Genomic DNA, 21,568 nt, shown 5'->3' with positions numbered 1-21,568 from the left:
TTCCACTAGCGTTTCTATGCTTCCCATTCTTAGGTTTAGCTTCAAGCAGCTGAAAATACAATATTTTTGGTTATTGAAAATGTTATTCCACAGGGGTTTAGATGGTACAATGATTCTCTACACTGTACTGCTTTTGCTTGTTTTATCACATAAACTGAAATTATGCGAACTATTAGAATTTTAGCAACCAGGAAATAGTGGAGCGATTTTTGCATAGTGCACCTTTAGTGCAACAGATTAACAACAGATTAACATCAATAATGTATCTTCAGACATAGCCTACCCCTTGGGGAAGACTCTTATTAGTGTAAAGACGGTCTTAGTCTTAATCCCCTCAATTTGTTCAAAACGTGACTTCAGGAACTGGAAGAGTGAGTGTTCAGTTGGAACTGGGGATTTGGCGCTTGCCAGAGGGTGAAATCTGGAGTTGAGCTGTCTGTCCTGCAAGCTGTGTATTTGTGTGTGTGTGTCCTGTGTGAGAGAGCGAGAGCGGACACACTGACTGAGTTAGGACAAATTAGTGACTGTATCCTCCCAGTCACAAAGAATACATAGAGCCCCACCTCTGACCTGAGGGATTTCGCGGTCGCCAGACAGAAATTTTGCCAGACAGATAGGGACAGACACAGAGAGACAGACAGCGAGACTGACAGGTCACCATGCGTCCCAGTCTCAGCTCCAGTATAAATACCCCTCTGCCTCACTGTGAGAGGGGGTGGGGGGCTGGATTTGGCCCATCCCCTCCCTTATGCCCGAGACCGCCAGGCGACCGACACGATTTTGCTGCTTGAGGCACGCTTAAAATAGTCAGATCTTTTCCGAGCCCACCTATTGGTGTAAGCTTTGAAAAGGGGTCATTTTCATATTGATTGACATATCCTTGGCTGTTCTGAATTACATGCACTATAAACCAACACATCAAGTCAGTCTAATAGTAGTGTAGTTAAATTACCCACTGTATATTCCATGATGTCAGCTATCAACAAACTGGTATTGGTCTGTCTCCCCTCCTCTCCTTCTTCTTTCTGTCTTTTTTCAATAACAGTGTTTATATGACACATTTTTTCTGTCATCTTTTCTATCTGTAATTTCGTCTTGTGTTTTAATCATTAATGTTTTATTTGTTTTTACCATTGAGGACCATTTTGAAAAGTGTTTTAATTAATACTTGTATGTGATTTCCTCTGGGAATACATTGTTTATCTTGTTGTATATGTATTTTACCCGAATAAATTCAATTCAATTACAGTGCCTTCAGAAAGTATTCACACCCTGTCACGTCCTGACCATAGAAAGCTGTTCTTTTCTATAGTAGAGTAGGTCAGGGCGTGACAGTTTTTTCTAGTTTAGATTTTCTATGTTGTTACGTTCTAGTTTTTGTATTTCTATCTTGGCCTTTTTTGGGATGATCTCCAATTAGAGGCAGCTGGTCATCGTTGGCTCTAATTGGAGATCATACTTAAGTAGTTGTTTTTCCCACTTGGGTTTGTGGGAGATTGTATTTGAGTAAGTGTATGTTGTAACTCTTCGTCACGGTTTGTTGTTTTGTTCATTCAGTTTATTTGTATGTATTGCATAGTTTCACAGTTTAATAAAGAAAATGTGGAATGATACACACGCTGCGCTTTGGTCCGCTCCTTCATCCTACGACAACTATGACACACCCCTTGACTTTTTCGACATTTCGTTGTGTTACAAAGTGGGATTAAAATGGATTTAATTGTATTGTTTTGTCAACGATATACACAAAATATTCTTATGTCAAAGTGGAAGAAAAATTATAATATTTATAAAACATTTATGAAAAATAAAACAATATTATATCTTGATTAGATAAGTATTCAACCCCCTGAGTCAATACATGTTAGAATCACGTTGGCAGCGATTACAGGGTCTTTCTGGGTAAGTCTCTAAGAGCTTTCCACACCTGGATTGTACAACATTTGTCCATTATTATTTTCTAAATTCTTCAAGCTCTCTTAAATTGGCTGGTGATCATTACTAGACAACCATTTTCAGGTCTTGCCATAGATTTTCATGCAGATTTAAGTCAAAACTGTAACTGTGCCACTCAGGAACATTCACAGTTTTCTTGGCCAGCAACTCCAATGTAGATTTGGCCTTGTGTTTTAGGTTATTGTACAGCTGAAAGGTAAATTCATCTCCCACTGTCTGGTGGAAAGCAGACTGAACCAGGTTTTCCTGCAGGATTTTGCATGTGCTTAGCTCCATTCCGTTTCTTTTTTATCCTGAAAAGCTCCCCAGTCCTTAAGGATTACAAGCAAACCCATAACATGATGCAGCCCACCACTATGCTTGAAAATATGGAGAGTGGTACTCAGTAATGTGTTGTATTGGATTTGCCCCAAACAGAAGACTTTGTATTCAGGATAAAATGTAATTGCTTTTTGACATTTTTTACAGTATTACTTTAGTGCCTTGTTGCAAAGAGGATGCGTGTTTTGGAATATGTTTATTCTGTACAGGCTTCCTTCTTTTCACACTGTCAATTAGGTTAGTATTGTGGAGTAACTACAATGTTGTTGATCCATCCTCAGTTTTCTCTTATCACAGCCATTAAACTCGAACTGTTTTAAAGTCACCATTGGCTTCATGGTGAAATTGCTGAGTGGTTTCCTTCCTCTCCGGCAATCGAGTTAGGAAGGATGCCTGTATCTTTGTAGTGAGTGGGTGTATTGATACCACCGTCCAAAGTGTAATTAATAACTTCACCATGCTCAAAGGGATATTCAATGTCAGTTTATTTTTTTCCCCCATGTCTACCAATAAGTGCCCTTCTTTGTAACGCATTGGAAAACCTCTCTGGTCTTTCTGGTTCAATCTGTGTTTGAAATTCACTACTCGACTGAGGGACCTTACAGATACAGTATATCTGGGGTACAGTGATGAGGTAGTCATTAAAAAATACAAAAATCTTATTTAGGCTTGCCATAAGAAAGGGGTTGAATACGTATTTCAGATTTTCAGTTGTAATTAATTTGTAAAACAATCGAAAAACATCATTCCACTTTGACATTAAGAGGTATTTTTTTATGCCAGTTACCCAAAAAATCTAAAGTGTATCCTTTTTAAATTCAGGTTATAACACAACAAAATGTGGAAAAAGTCTGAGGTGTGAAGGCACTATAAATTATCTTTCCAGTCAAGGCCAGATATGAGGGCCTTTCTCTTTCGTCATAAACAGTTGTATCCCTTTTTTTCTCTCAACTTCCCTTTCTTCCCTCTCTCTGTATTATGGTCCTGTATTATTTTCCTGATGGGGATTTAATTTTAACATGCTCTCTGATTTGGACTATTTTCCTATTAGTCTGTGTGATATGTTTTGCAAATATCTCCATTACTATTTCTCTCTCCCTCCCCTCTGTCTCCTCCCCCCACCCTTTTCCTCTCCCAGGTGAATATGTTTGTGCTGTCGTCAGTGGTGTGTGTTCTTCTCAACCTGGCCAGCTTCATCCTCTGCTGTCAAGGAGCTCAGCTGGTCTCCACCATAACCAACTGTCAACTGGTGAGACACACACACGCAGACATCACCCACAGTCAGGCAGGCACGCACACACAGACCCACATGCATGTGCGCACAACACAAAATCTTTCCCTGATTTGAAATGTGTGTAGATGTTTGATTGGTCGAGTGTGTGTGCATATGTGATGATGTTGTGTGTAGGTGTTTGATTATGGTGTGAGACAGACAATGATTGGGGATAAGTGGATCATGATTATCAGTGATCTATTTTCACATGTGTTTGTGTGGGCTATGTGTTGTTATTATAGGGGAGATTTTGATGTCTTAGGTGGCAGGCTGTACTCCTGTATTCATTTTCTCTCTATCTCTCTCGCTTTCGCTCTCTCTCTCTCTCTCTCTCTCTCACTAACACACACACACACACACACACACACACACACACACACACACACACACACACACACACACACACACACACCCAGCTTCTTGCATTCAGAAGGTATTCACACCCCTTGACTTTTTCCACATTTTGTTGTTGCAGCTTGAATTTAAAATGTATTAAATGTAGATGTTTTGTCACTGGCCTACACACAATACCCATAATGTCAAAGTGGAATTATGTTTTTTAAAATGTTTACAAATTAATAAAAAATGAAAATCTGAAATGTCTTGAGAAAATAAGTATTCAACCCCTTTGTTATGGCAAGCCTAAATAAGTTCAGGAGTAAAAGTGTGCTTAACAAATCACATAATAAGTTATATGGAGTCGGAGAGGAAGGAAACTATCTGATCTACCTGATGTCTCTTTCCTCTCTACTGGAGATGCCTACCTCAACAATGTGACCTCTCTACATCCTAATACCATCCATCATTTTTTTATTAGTCCAACCGGCCCCACACAGAGACCAGGGCTGTGTCCCAAATGGCACCCTATTCCCTACATAGTGCACTACTTTTGAACAGAACCTTATGGGCCCTGGTTCAAAAGTAGTGCAGTACTGTATATAAGGAATAGGGTGCCATTTGGAACAGAAACCACGGCTCGTTCCAGTTCAAGCATATCAACATGGTACATTTTATTAGCCTAGAAACGTGCCATCTCACACGTTAGACCTGCAGGAACTTCTCCCACCCCAAAACGAACTTGAACACAAGCTGCGTATCAGACTGGAGCTGAGATCTGGACATTGACACACGCATACGCATGCACACAGACACAAACACATAAAGGATGTGACCATTGAACAAGTTGAACTCCTAGGAGTAACATTGGATAATCAGTTATCATGGTAAAGCCATATTCACAAAGTTGTTGTGAAGATGGGTAGAGGTATGTCTGTTATAAAAACATATTCTGCATTTTTGACTCAAAGATCAACTGTTCTAGTTGTTCGGGATCTGATCTTGTCCCATATCTTAATTACTGTCCGGTAATATGGTCAGGTGCAGCAAAGAAAGACCTAGCAAAGTTGCAGCTGGCTCAAAACAAAGCAGCACGCTTTGCCCTAAACTGCGCACACAAAACTAACCTCAACAACATACATGTTAATCTTTCATGGTTGAGGGTTGAGGAGAAATTGACTACTTCTCTTCTAGTCTTTTTAAGAAAAATGTGTGTGTTGAAAATGCCTAACCAATATTTGCATACACTTCAAACAGACACACCGTACATACCCCACCAGACATGCCACGGGTTTCTTCACTGTATCCAAACCAAAAACAGACTTAATGCGTTGCTCAGTTATGTGTAGAGCCATATCATCATGGAATGCTCTGCCACCAAAGGTTACTCAGGCAAAAAGCAGGTTTAGCTTAAAAAAACTAATTAAAAAAAACATTGTATCACAGTGCCTCTCCTCTTTCTAAAGATCAACACTGAACAAAAATATAGACACAACATGTACAGTGTTGGTCCCATGTTTCATAAGCTGAAATAAAATATCCCAGACATTTTCCAGACTCTCAAAAATATTATTTTGTTCAAATTTTGTGCACAAATTTGTTTACATACCTGTTAGTGAAAATGTCTCCTCATCCAAGATAATCCATCCACCTGACAGGTGTGTCATGTCAAGAAGCTGTTTAAACCGCATGATCATTACACAGCTGCACCTTGTGCTGGGGACAATAAATGGCCACTCTAAAATTGCAGTTTTGTCACACAACACAATGCCACAGATGTCTCAAGTTTTGAGGGAGCATGCAATTGGCATGATGACTGCAGGAATGTCCACCAGAGCTGTTGCCAGAGAATTTAATGTTAATTGCTCTACTATAAGCCGCCTCCAACATAATTTTAGAGAATTTGGAAGTACGTCCAACCAGCCTCACAACCGCACACCACGTGTAACCACACCATCCCAGGACCTCCACATCCGGCTCCTTCACTTGCGGTATCGTCTGAGACCATCCACCCGGACAGCTGATGAAATTGTGGGTTTGCACAACCAAAGAATTTCTACACAAACTGTCAGAAACCGTCTCAGGGAAGCTCATCTGCGTGCTCCGCATCCTCACCATTGTCTTGGCCTGACTACAGATCCTGAGGCCAATTGTCGTGCCATTCATCCGACGTCATCACCTCATGTTTTAGCATGATAATGCATGGCCCCATGTTGCAAGGATTCACAATTTCTGGAAGCTGAAAATGTCCCAGTTCTTCCATGGCCTGCATACTCACCAGACATGTCACCCATTGAGCACATTTGGGATGCTCTGGATCGACGTGTACAACAGCGTGTTCCAGTTCCCGCCAATATCTAGCAACTTCGCACAGTCATTGAAGAGGAGTGGGACAACATTCCACTGGCCACAATCAACTGCCTGATCAACTCTATGCGAAGGAGATGTGTCGCAGTGCATACTGACTGGTTTTCTGATCCACGCCCCTACCTTTTTTTTAAGGTGTCTGTGACCAACCGATGCATATCTGTATTCCCAGTCATGTGAAATCCATAGATTTGGGCTTAATGAATGTATTTCAATTGACAAATGTACTACTACTAATAATAATAATAATAATAATAATAATAATAATGAACTGTAACTCAGTAAAATGTTGTGTTTATATTTTTGTTCAGTGTGTACAGTGCATTCGTAAAGTATTCAGACCCCTTGACTTGTTCTACGTTTTGTTATGTTACAGCCTTATTCTAAAATGCATTAAATATCACATTTACCTAAGTATTCAGACACTTTACTCAGTACTTTGTTGAAGCAACTTTGGCAGCGATTACACCTTTGAGTCTTCTTGGGTATGATGTTACAAGCGTGGCACACCTGTATTTGGGGAGTTTCTCCCATTCTTCTTTGCAGGCCCTCTTGAGCTCTGCCAGGTTGGATGGGGAGCATCGCTGCGCAGCTATTTTCAGGTCTCTCCAGAGCTGTTTGATCGGGTTCAAGTCCAGGCTCTGACTGGGCCACTCAGGGACATTCAGAGACTTGTCCCAAAGCCACTCTTGTGTTGTCTTGGCTGTGTGCTTAAGGTCGTTGTCCTGTTGGATGGTGAAACTTCAACCCAGTCTGAGGTCTTGAGCGCTATGGTTCATGTTTTCATCAAGGATCTCTCTGTACTTTGCTCTGTTCATTTTTACCTCGATCCTAACTAGTCTCCCAGACCCTGGCAACACCATGTTTCACGATAGGGATGGTGCCAGGTTTCCTCCATACATGATGCTTGGCATTCAGGCCAAAGAGTTCAATCTTGTTTCATCAGACCAGAGAATCTTGTTTCTCCTGGTCTGAGTGTCCTTTAGGTGCCGTTTGGCAAACTCCAAGCGGGCTGTTATGTGCATTTTACTGAGTGGCTTCCGTCTGGTCGCTGCAGGGAAGGTTGTCCTTCTGGAAGTTTCTCCCATCTCCACAGAGGAACTCTGGAGCTCTGTCAGAGTGACCATCGGGTTCTTGGTCACCTCCCTGACCAAGACCCTTCTCCCCCGATTGTTCAGTTTGGCCGGAAGGCCAGCTCTAGGAAGAGTCTTGGTGGTTCCAAACTTCTTCCATTTAAAGAATGAGGGAGGCCAATGTCTTCTTGGGGAACTTCAATGCTGCAGATATTTGTTGATACCCTTCCCCAGATATGTGCCTCGACACAATCATGTCTCGGAGCTCTACGGACAATTCCTTCGACCTCTTGGTTTGGTTTTTGCTCTGACATGCACTGTCAACTGTGGGACCTTATATAGATAGTTGTGTGCCTTTCCAAATCATGTCCAATTAATTGAATTTACCACAGGTGGACTCCAATCAAGTTGTAGAAACATCTCAAGGATGATCAATGGAAACAGGATGCACCTGAGCTCAATTTTGAGTCTCATACCAACGGGTCTGATTACTTATGTAAATAAGGTGTTTATGTTCTTTATTTTCAATAAATGTGCAACATTTTCTAAAAACTTGTTTCGCTTTGTCATTCTGGGCTATTGTGTGTAGATTGAGGAAAATAAATAAATTGTCAATTTTAGAATAAGGCTGTAACGTAACAAAATGTGGAAAAAGTTAAGGGGTCTGAATACTTTCCGAATGCACTGTATATACAGTGCAAGTCAAAAGTATGTACACACCTACTCATTCCAGGGTTTTTCTTTATTTTGACTATTTTCTACATTGTAGAATAATAGTGAAGACATCAGAACTATGAAATAACACATATGGAATCATGTAGTAAGCAAAAAAAGTGTTAAACAAATCAAGGTATGTTTTATGTTTTAGATTCTTCAATGTAGCCACCCTTTCCATTGAAGACAGCTTTGCACACACTTGGCATTCTCTCAAACAGCTTCACCTGAAATGCTTTTCCAACAGTCTTGAAGGAGTTCCCACATATGCTGAGCACTTGTTTGGCTGCTTTTCCTTCACTCTGCGGTCCAACTCATCCCAAATCATCTCCATTGGGTTGAGGTCGGGTGATCGTGGAGGCCAGGTCATCTGATTCAGCACTCCATCACTCTCCTTCTTGTTCAAATAGCCCTTACACAGCCTGGAGGTGTGTTCGGTCATTGTCCTGTTGAAAAACAATTGATGGTCCCACTAAGCGCAAACCAGATGTGATGGTGTATCGCTGCAGAATGCTGTGGTAGCCATGCTGGTTAAGTGTGCCTTGAATTCTAAATAAATCACTGACAGTGTCACCAGCAAAGCACCACCACACCATCACCTCCTCCTCCATGCTTCACGGTGGGAACCACACATGCGGAGATCATCCGTTCACCTACCCTACGTACTCCCAAAGACACAGCGGTTGGAACCAAAACTCTCAAATTCGGACACATCAGACCAAAGGACAGATTTCCACCGGTGTAATGTCCACTGCTAATTTTTGGGGGCCAAATCAACTCTCTTCTTCTTAATGGTGTCCTTTAGTAGTGGTTTCTTTGCAGCAATTGGCTCATGAAGGCCTGATTCACGCAGTCTCCTCTGAACAGTTGATGTTGAGATGTGTCTGTTACTTGAACTCTGTGAAGCATTTATTTGGGCTGCAATCTGAGGTTCAGTTAACTCTAATGAACTTGGTCTGGGTCTTCCTTTCCTGTGGCGGTCCTCATGATAGCCAGTTTCATCATAGCGCTTGATGGTTTTTGCATCAGAACTTTAAGAAACTTTCAAAGTTGTTGAAATGTTCTTGATTGACTGACCATGTCTTAAAGTAATGATTGACTGTCGTTTCTCTTTGCTTGAGCTGTTCTTGCCATAGTATGGACTTGGTCTTTTATCAAACAGGGCTATCTTCTGTATACCACCCCTGTCTTGTCACAACAGATTGGCTCAAACACATTAAGAAGGAAAGAAATTCCACTCTTTGACTTTTATCAAGCTACTCCTGTTAATTGAAATGCAAAGAGTGTGCAACCTCATGATGGGTATGGTGAAAATTTGAGTATCATGTAGTAACCTAAACGTATCGATGCTATGTTGAACTGGGTGAATGGAATATGAATGACAGGCATCCAATATGCTGTAATAGAAATAAGCCCAAGCTCATGAAAAAAAACGAAATCGTCCTCCCTCATCTTAAACGGCACTGACCGCCACTGAATTCTACACATTTTGTCATGGTATGCAATGAAAATGTTGTAGTTTAAAGCAAATTTTCTTGCAATTCTATATATTTTGCCATGTCTAATGTGTATTCATGTAATATTTGAGTGAGTAGAAAATTACAACAATATCTATGGGCAAAAAAAACATTAGTTGACATGGGCTAGTTGATCTGGAAATTTCTGAGAAGTTGTAAATAGCTTTCTAAGGTACGCAATGACAAACTTGACAAGAGAAAATTATGCTCCACTACCCAATTTCAAAATTGCATCTTGTGCATTCTGCTATTACAACTTTAAAGAGTACGTTTAAATCTATTGTAAACCAAAAAACTCAGTCCGGCAGGGATTGAAGTCAATGTACCCAGAGGAGGACAGCTATGGTGGTAACCTACAGAGTGCTGCTGGTGGTATGTGAATATATTTAGTATAGTTTTATCTATAAAGGATAACCTTTTTAATGTTTCACTATTTTTATTTGTATAAAATTCACTGATGAGGATGGTCCTCCCATTTAATCATTTGAGGAGCCTCCACTCGTGCACACTCACATGCACACACATACTCACACTTTTACAGGCTTCGGTTTTTCTTCTCTTCTCTTTGGGTGTGGCGCACTGATTGGAATCATCCTTGTTGGTCAGGATGTGTTGCACTGGTTGTCCTCATTAGTCAGAAGGTGCTTTATCTGTGCTGGCACAGCTAATATTTAAAAGATGCTGCATGGTCAATCGGACATCTGCATTGGCCGTGCAGCATTTACAGTGATATGGCCTCTGCAGAAGTCAGGGCATTCCTACTTCTCGCGCTTCGCGGAGCAGCGCAGAGCTGTTTTGAAGGAAGTTGTCAAGGAAGTGAGTTTGTGTTTATACAGGACCTCCCGCTCTCACCTATTGTAAACCAATCATGTCGATGCGGAGCTACTGTATACGGAGCCCACTGCATTGTTACAACATTTGAGAGGCACATGGCGATGCGGTACGGAGCTCAATTTGTCCTCTGCATGCTTCCGGGGGCTTCCGGGGGCTCTGCTGTTGCATCACACCATCCATACGACGCCTCCAACCACATTTACGGCTCAAGCATAAATTGTCTCTAAGAGCTGCTAGCGGGCTTCTGTTGGAAAAAGAGATATTGGAAGCGATACACCTCTGTTTAGCTCTTCTGCTTTAGGGTTGTTGAGCAGAGTCTTTACCTTTGTTTTCCCCTGTTTGGGTTTGGCTCCACATTTATTTTCACTCCCTGTCCTATGTTGGAGTGAGTTTTTTTCTTTTAGTTTGTTTAATATCAGGCAATTCCAATTGTTGTCAATGGTGGGGATCTTTTTGGCCAGTACTCAGTAGGCCCGTCATGGAGGCCTTTCAGAACCCACTTGTTCCGTTTTGGTTGTCAGTGACTTATTTGTTAGTTTTTTAGTTCCCTTTTTCTGTTGAGCAACAATTTTTGGTTTCTTATTGGGGAAGATAACAAAATGGAGGCTAATCCGGGATCTTGTGTCTCAGGTTTGTTGTAGTCGCTATAATCACTCTGAAGCAGTGGAAAGTTGCATAAATACTCACAGGGTAAAACATTTAAAAAGCCATGGACCTCAAAGTGAAAGCATTTGAAGAAAAAAACACTTGGGAAGTACCAAGGTACTAAGCATTTGCTCATTGCCTAAGCATTTTGACATCGGTGTAACACTTCTAAGTCAAAGGCAGTAGTAAAATAGTGGCTTGAGGCTGCTTTGGTGGATGAAGGAATACTCTCAGAGAGCGGCTGATGAGAAATGTATTTTTTTATTATTTTATTTCACCTTTATTTTACCAGGTAAGCCAGTTGAGAACAAGTTCTCATTTACAACTGCGACCTGGCCAAGATAAAGCAAAGCAATGCGACACAAACAACAACACAGAGTTACACATGGAATAAACAAACATACAGACAATAACACAATAGAAAAGTCTATATACAGTGTGTGCAAATGAGGTAAGATAAAGGCAATAAATAGGCCATAGTGGCAAAATAATTACAATTTAGAAATTAGACACTGGAGTGATAGATGTGCAGAAGATGAATGTGCAAGTAGAGATACTGGGGTGCAAAGGAGCAAAAAATAAATAACAGTATGGGGATGAGGTAGTTGGATGGGTTATTTACAGATGGGCTATGTACAGGTGCAGTGATCAGTGAGCTGGTCTGACAGCTGGTGCTTAAAGTTAGAGGGAGATATGAGTCTCCAGCTTCAGTGATTTTTGCAATTCGTTCCAGTCATTGGCAGCAGAGAACTGGAAGGAAAGTCGGCCAAAGGAGGAATTGGCTTTGGGGGTGACCAGTGAAATATACCTGCTGGAGATATACCTGCACGTACCTGCTGGAGCACGTGGGTGCTGCTATGGTGACCAGTGAGCTGAGATAAGGTGGGGCTTTACCTAGCAAAGACTTATAGATGACCTGGAGCCAGTGGGTTTGGCGACGAATATGAAGGGAAGGCCAGCAGACAAGAGCATACAGGTCGCAATGGTGGGTAGTATATGGAGCTTTGGTGACAAAACAGATGGCACTGTGATAGACTGCATCCAATTTGCTGAGTAGAGTCTTGGAGGCTATTTTGTAAATGACATCGCCAAAGTCGAGGATCGGTAGGATAGTCAGTTTTACGAGGGTATGTTTGGCGGCATGAGTGAAGGATGCTTTGTTGCGAAATAGGAAGCCGATTCTAGATTTAATTTTGGATTGTAGATGCTTAATGTGAGTCTGGAAGGAGAGTTTACAATCTAACCAGACACTTAGGTGTTTGTAGTTGTCCACATATTCTAAGTCCACATATTCTAAGAACCGTCCAGAGTAGTGATGCTGGAAGGGCGGGCAGGTGCGGGCAGCGATTGGTTGAAGAGCATGCATTTAGTTTTACTTGCATTTGAGTGCAGTTGGAGGCCATGGAAGGAGAGTTGTATAGCATTGAAGCTTGTCTGGAGGTTTGTTAACACAGTGTCCAAAGAAGGGCCAGAAGAATACAGAATGGTTTCATCTGTGTTAGAGGTGAATCAGAGAATCACCAGCAGCAAGAGCGACATCATTGATGTATACAGAGAAAAGAGTCGGCCCGAGAATTGAACCCTGTGGCACCCCCATAGAGACTGGCAGAGGTCCGGACAACAGGCCCTCCGATTTGACACACTGAACTCTGTCTGAGAAGTAGTTGGTGAACCAGGCGAGGCAGTCATTTGAGAAACCAAGGCTCGTAACTCTGCCGATAAGAATGTGGTGATTGACAGAGTTGAAAGCCTTGGCCAGGTCAATGAATACAGCTGCACAGTATTGTCTTTTATCGATGGCGGTTATCAAATTTCAAATTTCAAATCAAATCAAATGTATTTTTATATAGCCCTTCGTACATCAGCTGATATTCTCAAAGTGCTGTACAGAAACCCAGCCTAAAACCCCAAACAGCAAGCAAAGCATGTGAAAGAAGCACGGTGGCTAGGAAAAACTCCCTAGGAAAAACTCCCTAGAAAGGCCAAAAACCTAGGAAGAAACCTAGAGAGGAACCAGGCTATGAGGGGTGGCCAGTCCTCTTCTGGCTGTGCAGGGTGGATATTATAACAGAACATGGTCAAGATGTTAAAATGTTCATAAATGACCAGCATGGTCAAATAATAATAATCATAGTAGTTGTCGAGGGTGCAACAAGCACGTCCGGTGAACAGGTCAGGGTTCCATAGCCGCAGGCAGAACAGTTGAAACTGGAGCAGCAGCACGGCCAGGTGGACTGGGGACAGCAAGGAGTCATCATACCAGGTAGTCCTGAGGCATGGTCCTAGGGCTCAGGTCCTCCGAGAGAAAGACAGAAAGAGAGAAAGAGAGAATTAGAGAGAGCATATTTAAATACACACAGGACACCGGATAAGACAAGAGAAATACTCCAGATGTAACAGACTGACCCTAGCCCCCCGACACATAAACTACTGCAGCATAAATACTGGAGGGTTATGATATCGTTTAGGACCTTGAGCGTGGCTGAGGTGCACCTATGACCAGCTCTGAAACCAGATTGCATTGCAGAGAAGGTACGGTGGGATTCGAAATGGTCGGTGATCTGTTTGTTAACTTGGCTTTCGAAGACCTTAGAAAGGCAGGGTAGGATAGATATAGGTCTGTAGCAGTTTGGGTCTAGAGTGTATCCCCCTTTGAAGAGGGGGATGACCGCGGCAGCTTTCCAGTCTTTGGGGATCTCAGACGACACAAAAGAGAGGTTGAACAGGCTAGTGATAGGGGTTGCTACAATTGCGGTGGATAATTTTAGAAAGAAAGGGTCCAGATTGTCTAGCCCGGCTGATTTGTAGGGATCCAGATTTTGCAGCTCTTTCAGAACATCGGCTCTCTGGATTTGGGTGAAGGAGAAATGGGGGAGGCTTGGGCAAGTTGCTGAGGGCGATGCAGGGCTGTTGGCCCGGGGTAGGGGTAGCCAGGTGGAAAGCCTGGTCAGCCGTAGAAAAATGCTTATTGAGATACTCAATTATCATGGATTTATTGGTGGTGAGTGTTGCCTAGCCTCAGTGCAGTGGGCAGCTGGGAAGAGGTGCTTTTATTCTCCATGGACTTTACAGTGTCCCAGAACTTTTGGGATTTTGTGCTACAGGATGCAAATTTCTGTATAGAAAAAGCTAGCCTTTGCTTTCCTAACTGCCACTGGATATTGTTTCCTAACTTCCCTGAAAAGTTGCATATCACGGGGACTATTCGATGCTAATGCTATACGCCACAGGATATTTTTGTGCTGGTCAAGGGCAGTCAGGTCGGGAGTGAACCAAGGGCTATATCTGTTCCTTATTAAAATAAAATGGAATGGGGCATGCCTATTTAAGATGGTGAGGAAAGCACTTTTAAAGAATAACCAGGCATCCTCTACTGACGGAATGAGGTCAATATCCTTCCAGGATACCCGGGCCAGGTTGATTAGAAAGGCCTGCTCGCTGAAGTGTTTTAGGGAGCGTTTGACAGTGATGAGGGGTGGTCGTTTGACCGCAGACCCATTACGGACGCAGGCAATGAGGCAGTGATCGCTGAGATCCTGGTTGAAGACAGCAGAAGTGTATTTGGAGGGCAGGTTGGTTAGGATGATATCTATGAGGGTGCCCATGTTTACGGATTTGGGGTTGTACCTGGTGGGTTCATTGATAATTTGTGTGAGATTGAGGGCATCTAGCTTAGATTGTCGGACGGCCTGGGTGTTAAGCATGTCCCAGTATAGGTCACCTAACAGTACGAGCTCTGACAATAGATGAGGGGCAATCAATTCACATATGGTGTCCAGGGCACAGATTGGGTCAGAAGATTGTCTATAGCAGGTGGCGGTCTATAACAAGCGGCAACGGTGAGAGACTTGTTTCTGGAAAGGTGGATTTTTAAAAGTAGAAGCTCAAATTGTTTGGGCACAGACCTGGATAGTATGACAGAACTCTGCAGGCTATCTCTGGAGTAGATTGCAACTCTGCCCCCTTTGGCAGTTCTATCTTGTCGGAAAATGTTATAGTTAGGGATGGAAATTTCAGGGTTTTTGGTGGCCTTCCTAAGCCAGGATTCAGACACAGCTAGGACATCTGGGTTGGCAGAGTGTGCTAAAGCAGTGAATAAAACAAACTTAGGGAGGAGGCTTCTAATGTTAACATGCATAAAACCAAGCCTTTTACGGTTACAGAAGTCAACAAATGAGAGCGCCTGGGGAATAGTAGTGGAGTTAGGCATTGCAGGGCCTGGATTAACCTCTACATCACCAGAGGGGCAGAGGAGGAGTAGGATAAGGGTACGGCTAAAGGCTATAAGAACTGGTCGTCTAGTGCGTTCGGAACAGAGAGTAAAAGGAGCAGGTTTCTGGGCACGGAATAATAGATTCAAAGCATAATGTACAGACAAGGGTATGGTAGGATGTGAATACAGTGGAGGTAAACCTAGGCATTGAGTGATGATGAGAGAGTTATTGTCTCTAGAGACACCATTTAAACCAGGTGAGGTCACCACATGTGTGTGAGGTGGAACAAAAGGGTTAGCTAAGGCATATTGAGCAGGGCTGGAGGCTCTACAGTGAAATAAGACAATAATCACTAACCAAAACAGCAATGGACAAGGCATATTGACATTAAGGAGAGGCATGCAAAGCCGAGTGATCATGTGGTCTAGTGAGTAGCTAGGTGGCCTGGAGACACGGTGATTCAGACAGCTAGCAGGCTAGCAGAAGAGCCTTAGGGGGATGTCGCGATGGAAGAGTCAGTTGTAGCCCCCTCGGGCGGTTACGTCGGCAGACCAGTCGATCGGCAGGGCTCCGTGTAGTAAAATGGTCCAGGCCAATTGGAAAAATAGGTATTGTAGCCCAAGGAGTGGCTGATGGACCTCTTCAGCTAGCCGGGAGATGGGCCTAGCATAGGCTAGCTCCAGGCTAATTGGTGCTTGCTTCGGGACAGAAACGTTTTACCTCGAGCACAAGGAAAGAGAACATGAGGAGGAATTTGAGCAACGGATATTAAAGTTTGAGCAGGCCAGTCATTTCAAACAGATAGAACTGGAGGCCACCAAAGCAGTACTAGAACTGGAAGCAATCCAGCCAGACGATGCTTCACCCTCAACGGAGTTTGACCTTGGTCAGAACCGCCTTTCAACGAAAATGAGGTGGACGTATATTTTACTCTGTTTGAGTGGATTTCGACGTCTTTAAAAACGCAACATGTAAGGTGTTGGTCCCATGTTTCATGAGCTGAAATAAAAGATACCAGAAATTTTCCATACAGCAAATTTTTCTCAAATTTTGTGCAGACATTTGTTTACATCCGTGTTAGTGAGCATTTCCCCTTTGCCAAGATAATTCATCCACCTCACAGATGTGGCATATCAAGGAGCTGATTAAACAGCATGATCATTACACAGGTGCATCTTGTGCTGGGGACAATTAAAGGCCACTCTAAAATGTGCAGTTTTGGCATGGGTCCCCAGATCCTCAAAAAGTTATACAGCTACACCATCAAGAGAATCCTGACCGGTTGAATCACTGCCTGGTATGGCAAACTGCTCGGCATCTGACCGTAAGGCGCTACAGAGGGTAGCTTCCTAACATTCAGGACCTACATTATATACTAGGCGGTGTCAGAGGAAGGCCCAAATTATTGTCAAAGACTCCTGTCACCTAAGTCATAGACTGTTCTCTCTGCTACCGCATATCAAGCGGTACCGGAGCACCAAGTCTTGGACCAAAAGGCTCCTTAACAGCTTCTACCTCCAAGCCATAAGACTGCTGAACAATTAATCAAATGGCCACCTGGACTATTTACATTGTTCCAAGTTCTAGTTTTGTTGCCCATTCTGGGGTCACCGTTGGTGGCACAATTGTCTCCAGAGGAAAAATGCGAAATTGTTGCACTGCTTTTAGAATATCAGAGTTTATTCTCAGATGTAGCATTGCAACAGTCTGTGGAGTTCTCCCTGTATATTAGTACCTAAGCTGTATGGGACTGCACTTTTGTTCCGATTTGCGCAAACTCAGTGCCGTCAGATTCGCACCCTTTGCCCAGTGTAAACAATTGTGTGGACCGTGTTGGTGCTGTTAAGTACGTTAGCTAGTTCAATCTGTTGAAGGGGTATATTAGCAAGTCCCTCTAACCCTAGCACACCAAAGCACTGTCTACTTTTGTCACTCCTGATGGGTTGTTTTCCTACCTTCATCTTCCGTTCGGTTTACGAAATGCCAGAGCTACGTTTCAAAGGCTCCTGCATATTGTGCTACGTATCTGAAAATGCTGAGGTGTATTTGGACAATGTGGTGGTATTTAGTGCCACCTAGCCAGAACATCTTCAGAACCTTAGGAGTCTGTTCAAGTGTTTTGCATCTGCCAACTTGACAGTTAAGCTGTCAAAGACTGAAATCACCCAAGCAACAGTGAAATATCTTGGAAAGGTGGTGGGTCAAGGAAAAGTCTGACCGGTCATGGCAAAAGTGGAGGCCATCAATAACCTTCCTGTGCCAACTTCTCACCCGGAACTGCACCGATTCTTGGGGATGGCTGGCTACCAACGAGCATTTTGTGAAAACTTTGTCCAGGTTGTTGCCCCACTTACACATTTGACTAGTACCAAAATTGCTTTCCGCTAGAGCCCAGACAGTCAAGAGGCTTTTGAGAAGACAAAAGCTCTTTTAGTCTCCACCCTGGTGCTTGCCACTAAAGCTTTCCGTCATCCATTCTATTTGTACACAGATGCCAGTGATGTAGGAGCAGGTGCTATGCGACAATGATGTTGAGCATCCAATGAGGTAATTTTCGAAAAACTCGGCCTCCTGTCAAAAACACTACTCCGCCCATCGAGAAAGAAATGCTTGCTTTAATCTTGGCTTTTCAGCACTTTGAGGTTTATGTGTCGGTTTCTACCCCTCTAGACCGTATTTCACCTGGCTCACATTTTGTTTTGATTGCATGTTTTTTTCGTATTGAGGATGTACATTTTGGTTGGGCTCGTTCCGAGGGGATGGGAATAGGTATAAAGGTATAAAGATTGAGATTGTAAAAAAAAATATTTGGCTGCCAATTAATTTTCGAAATGATCATTTATTATTATTATTCCCAAAAATATTATATAATAAAAATTAAAAAGGAGTGGCTGTATTGTCTTGTACGATAGACAGGCAATAAGCAGCATGTTTATATTGGCGAAGCAACACCATTTAAGTAGCGACGCATTTACATTGATCATGTTGTGAAATGGGAGTTGGTTTCTGTTGGTTGTGAGAAAATGTGTCCAACAAGTACATGGACTATACTCGTTGTTTTAAGAGGGAAGGTGTTACAGGCTTTGGGTTCTTTAGATTTCATTTTTGATTTCGAGGTTGGTTCTCTTTGGGTGTGGTGTACTGATTGGAATCATCCTTGTTGGTCAGAATGTGTTGCACCTGTTGTCCTCGTTACTCATAAGGTCTTTCACCTGTTCTTCTTCTAAGGGTTTAACGGCGGTTGGCATCCAATGTTAATGGTGCATTACCGCCACCAGCTGGGTGGGGTATTGAACGGGGAAAAACAACAAAATACAAAATACAAAAAATAGACACTTCAACAAACAAAACCCTTCCACTTCTTCAGTCACAGTCTATTCCAAAATACATCCCTACACAGGATCAGGGGCCTGTGAGGGCGGAACATTCACCGACAAGATTTCTTGCAAGGCCTCAGTTGTGAAAACACTAAAATACTTTCAGCTGCATTCACAATGATTCCAGTTTTCTCAGACCTCGTCTCCGCTTGTACTGTACAGTTTATGAGCGTTGCAATAAATAATACAAAGTCTGCCTTTTTAACATACAACATTTCATGATCCCTCGGTTGATAAAAACCTTTACTGGTCGTGGTGGCTCTACTATCATTGTTTCTTCCTCGCCACTTGTACCTTCCACTCTTCTCACTGCCTCCAGATAGGAGACACGCTGGACACCCCTTACTCTTGCCACCTCGGTCTCCTTCACCCTAACAGGACACTCCAGGAATTCGGGTGAATGTTCCCCACCAAAATTGAAGCATTTCACTTCATCTGGCATACGATACTCTGCCCGTCTCCACATACTTGACACATGACCAAATCTTCTGCATTTATGACACTGAAGAGGCTTGTGCACAAAAGCTCTTACAGGGTATCTCATGAATCCCACCATACGGATCAGGCGACGTGCACCAACCACTCCATCTATGTCTTCAGTTATATCATCTGCTTTCTGCAACCCCTAGAAATAACCCCCTTGATAGGCGCCCTGCTTCGAAAAACCATACAGGAAACATTCCACATCGATATCTTTTTGAGGCTTAAAACACACTTCTTCTGCTCCGCAGACACACAAAAAATCTAAATAAGACAACTTCTTGTGACTGTCACCGACTCAACACTTTCCTCCAACACATTCCAGATTTTCCTCAAGACGTTAAACGGTTTTCCCAGGTAACGTTGGTCCAAAGCCCTCACTCCAACGAAAAAGTCTAGTGGTTTCCTTCTCTTGTTTCCCTTCTTCTTCGCCACTGTAACCCAGTCATTCTTACTCTCTGTGCTATTAACTTCACCCGACTCACTAGCAGTTTTAAACAAAACCTCAGTTTCCAACATCTCGTCCCTCCAACTGCTGCTCCCTATTTAATCTGTGCTGGCACAACTGCTATTTAAGAGCTGCTGGCCCAGGGCTTCTGTTGGAAAAATAGATGTTGAAAGAGCTACATCTCTGTTTAGCTTTTCTGCTTTAAGTTGTTAAATAGAGCCTTTACCTCGACTGTTTGGGTTTGGCTCCACTCTTATTTTCACTCCCTATCCAAAGTTGGTGTGTTGTTTTATTTCGTTTTTTTGTCTGGTATCAGGCAAATACAGTGGGTGTCCATGGTGGGGATCTTTTAAGACCCAACTGGAGTTCCTTGGCCAGCACTCAGTAGGCCCCCCATGGATGCCTTTCAGAACACATGTTAAAACCCCACCTGTTCCGTTTTGGTTGTCAGTGGCTCATTTGTTAGTTCCCTTTTTCTGTTGTGCGACGGTTTTTGGTTTCTTATTGGGGAACATATCACACACACCCCGGTGCCCCTGTAATGTGAGGCTGAAATGAGAGGGCAGGGCATGGTGGGTTTATGGCAGTGTAGCCTAATTACTATGTGCACATGCTAAAAGAAAGGAATGAGGTGGGTAGCTAACTAAGTGTGTCATTGTAGCAAAGTATTTATAAACAACAACAAAAAATTCATTGATCATCCTTGAGATGTTTCTACAACTTGATTGGAGTCAACCTGTGGTAAATTCAAATGATTGGACATGATTTGGAAGGCACACAACTGTCTATGCAAGGTCCCTCAGTTGACAGTGCATGTCAGAGCAAAAACCAAGCCATGAGGTTGAAGGAATTGAGACAGGATTGTGTCAAGACACAGATCTGGGGAAGGGTACCAAAAATGTCTACAGCATTGAAAGTTCCCAAGAACACAGTGGCCTCCATCATTCTTAAATGGAAGAAGTTTGGAATCACCAAGACTCTTCCTAGAGCTGGCTGCCCGGCCAAACTGAACTATCAGGGGAGAGGTGCCTTGGTCAGGGAGGTGACCAAGAACCTCATGGTCACTCTGACAGAGTTCCATTGTTCCTCTGTGGAGATGGGAGAACCTTCTAGAAGGACAACCATCTCTGCAGTACTCTACCAATCAGACCTTTATGGTAGAGTGACCAGATGGAAGCCACTCCTCAGTAAAAGGTACATGACAGCCCGCATGGATCTTGCCAAAAAGGCTCCTAAAGACTCGCGGACTGTGATAAACAAGATTCTCTGGTCTGGTGAAACCAAGATTGAACTCTTTGGCCTGAGTGCCAAGTGTCACAGCTGGAGGAAACCTGGCACCATCCCTACGGTGAAGCATGGTGGTGGCAACATCATGCTGTGGGGATGTTTTTCAGCAGCAGGAACTGGGAGACAAGTCAGGGTTGAGACAAAGATGAATGGAGCAAAGTACAGAGAGATCCTTGATGAAAACCTTCTCGAGAGCGCTCAGGACCTCAGACTGGGGCGAAGGTTTACCTTCCAACGGGACAACAACCCAAAGCACACAGCCAAGACAACGCAGGTGTGGCTTTGGGACAAGTCTCTGAATGTCCATGAGTGGCCCAGCCAGAGCCCGGACTTGAACCCGATCGTACATCTCTGGAGAGACCTGAAAATAACTAGGCAGCAATGCTCCCCATCCAACCTAACAGAGCTTGAGAGGATCTACAGATAAGAATGGGAGAACTCCCCAAATACATGTTTGCCAAGTTTGTAGCGTCATACCCAAGGAGACTCAATGCTGTAATCGCTGCCAAAGGTGCTTCAACAAGTACTGAGTAAAATGTCTAAATACTTATGTAAATGTGATGTTTCAGCTTTCTTTTAAATATACATTTGACAAAGAATATAAAAAACTGTTTATACTTTGTCATTATGGGGTATTGTGTGTAGATTGATGGGGTGAAAAAAACAATTTAATACATTTTAGAATAAGGCTGTAACGTAACAAAATGTGGAAAAAGTCAGGGGGTC

At 43.0% G+C, this 21,568-nt stretch overlaps 1 protein-coding gene across 1 annotated transcript in view; it reads left to right on the top strand.

Annotated features, from left to right (window-relative positions):
• Positions 1-21,568, top strand: part of LOC106584888 (protein FAM189A2-like) — a 94,598-nt gene that overhangs the window by 24,252 nt on the left and 48,778 nt on the right. Inside the window, exon 3 of the mRNA XM_014170500.3 lies at positions 3,416-3,526. Within this exon, the coding sequence (XP_014025975.2) occupies positions 3,416-3,526 (111 nt within the window). The remainder of the gene's footprint in view (positions 1-3,415; positions 3,527-21,568) is intronic.

Source organism: Salmo salar, chromosome 24, assembly GCF_965601325.2.
Source record: "Salmo salar chromosome 24, fSalSal1, whole genome shotgun sequence".
In the NCBI taxonomy this organism is placed as follows: Eukaryota; Metazoa; Chordata; class Actinopteri; order Salmoniformes; family Salmonidae; genus Salmo; species Salmo salar.
The sequence above is the reverse complement of the archived record's forward strand: the minus strand, read 5'-3'. Positions and strand labels throughout refer to the sequence as shown.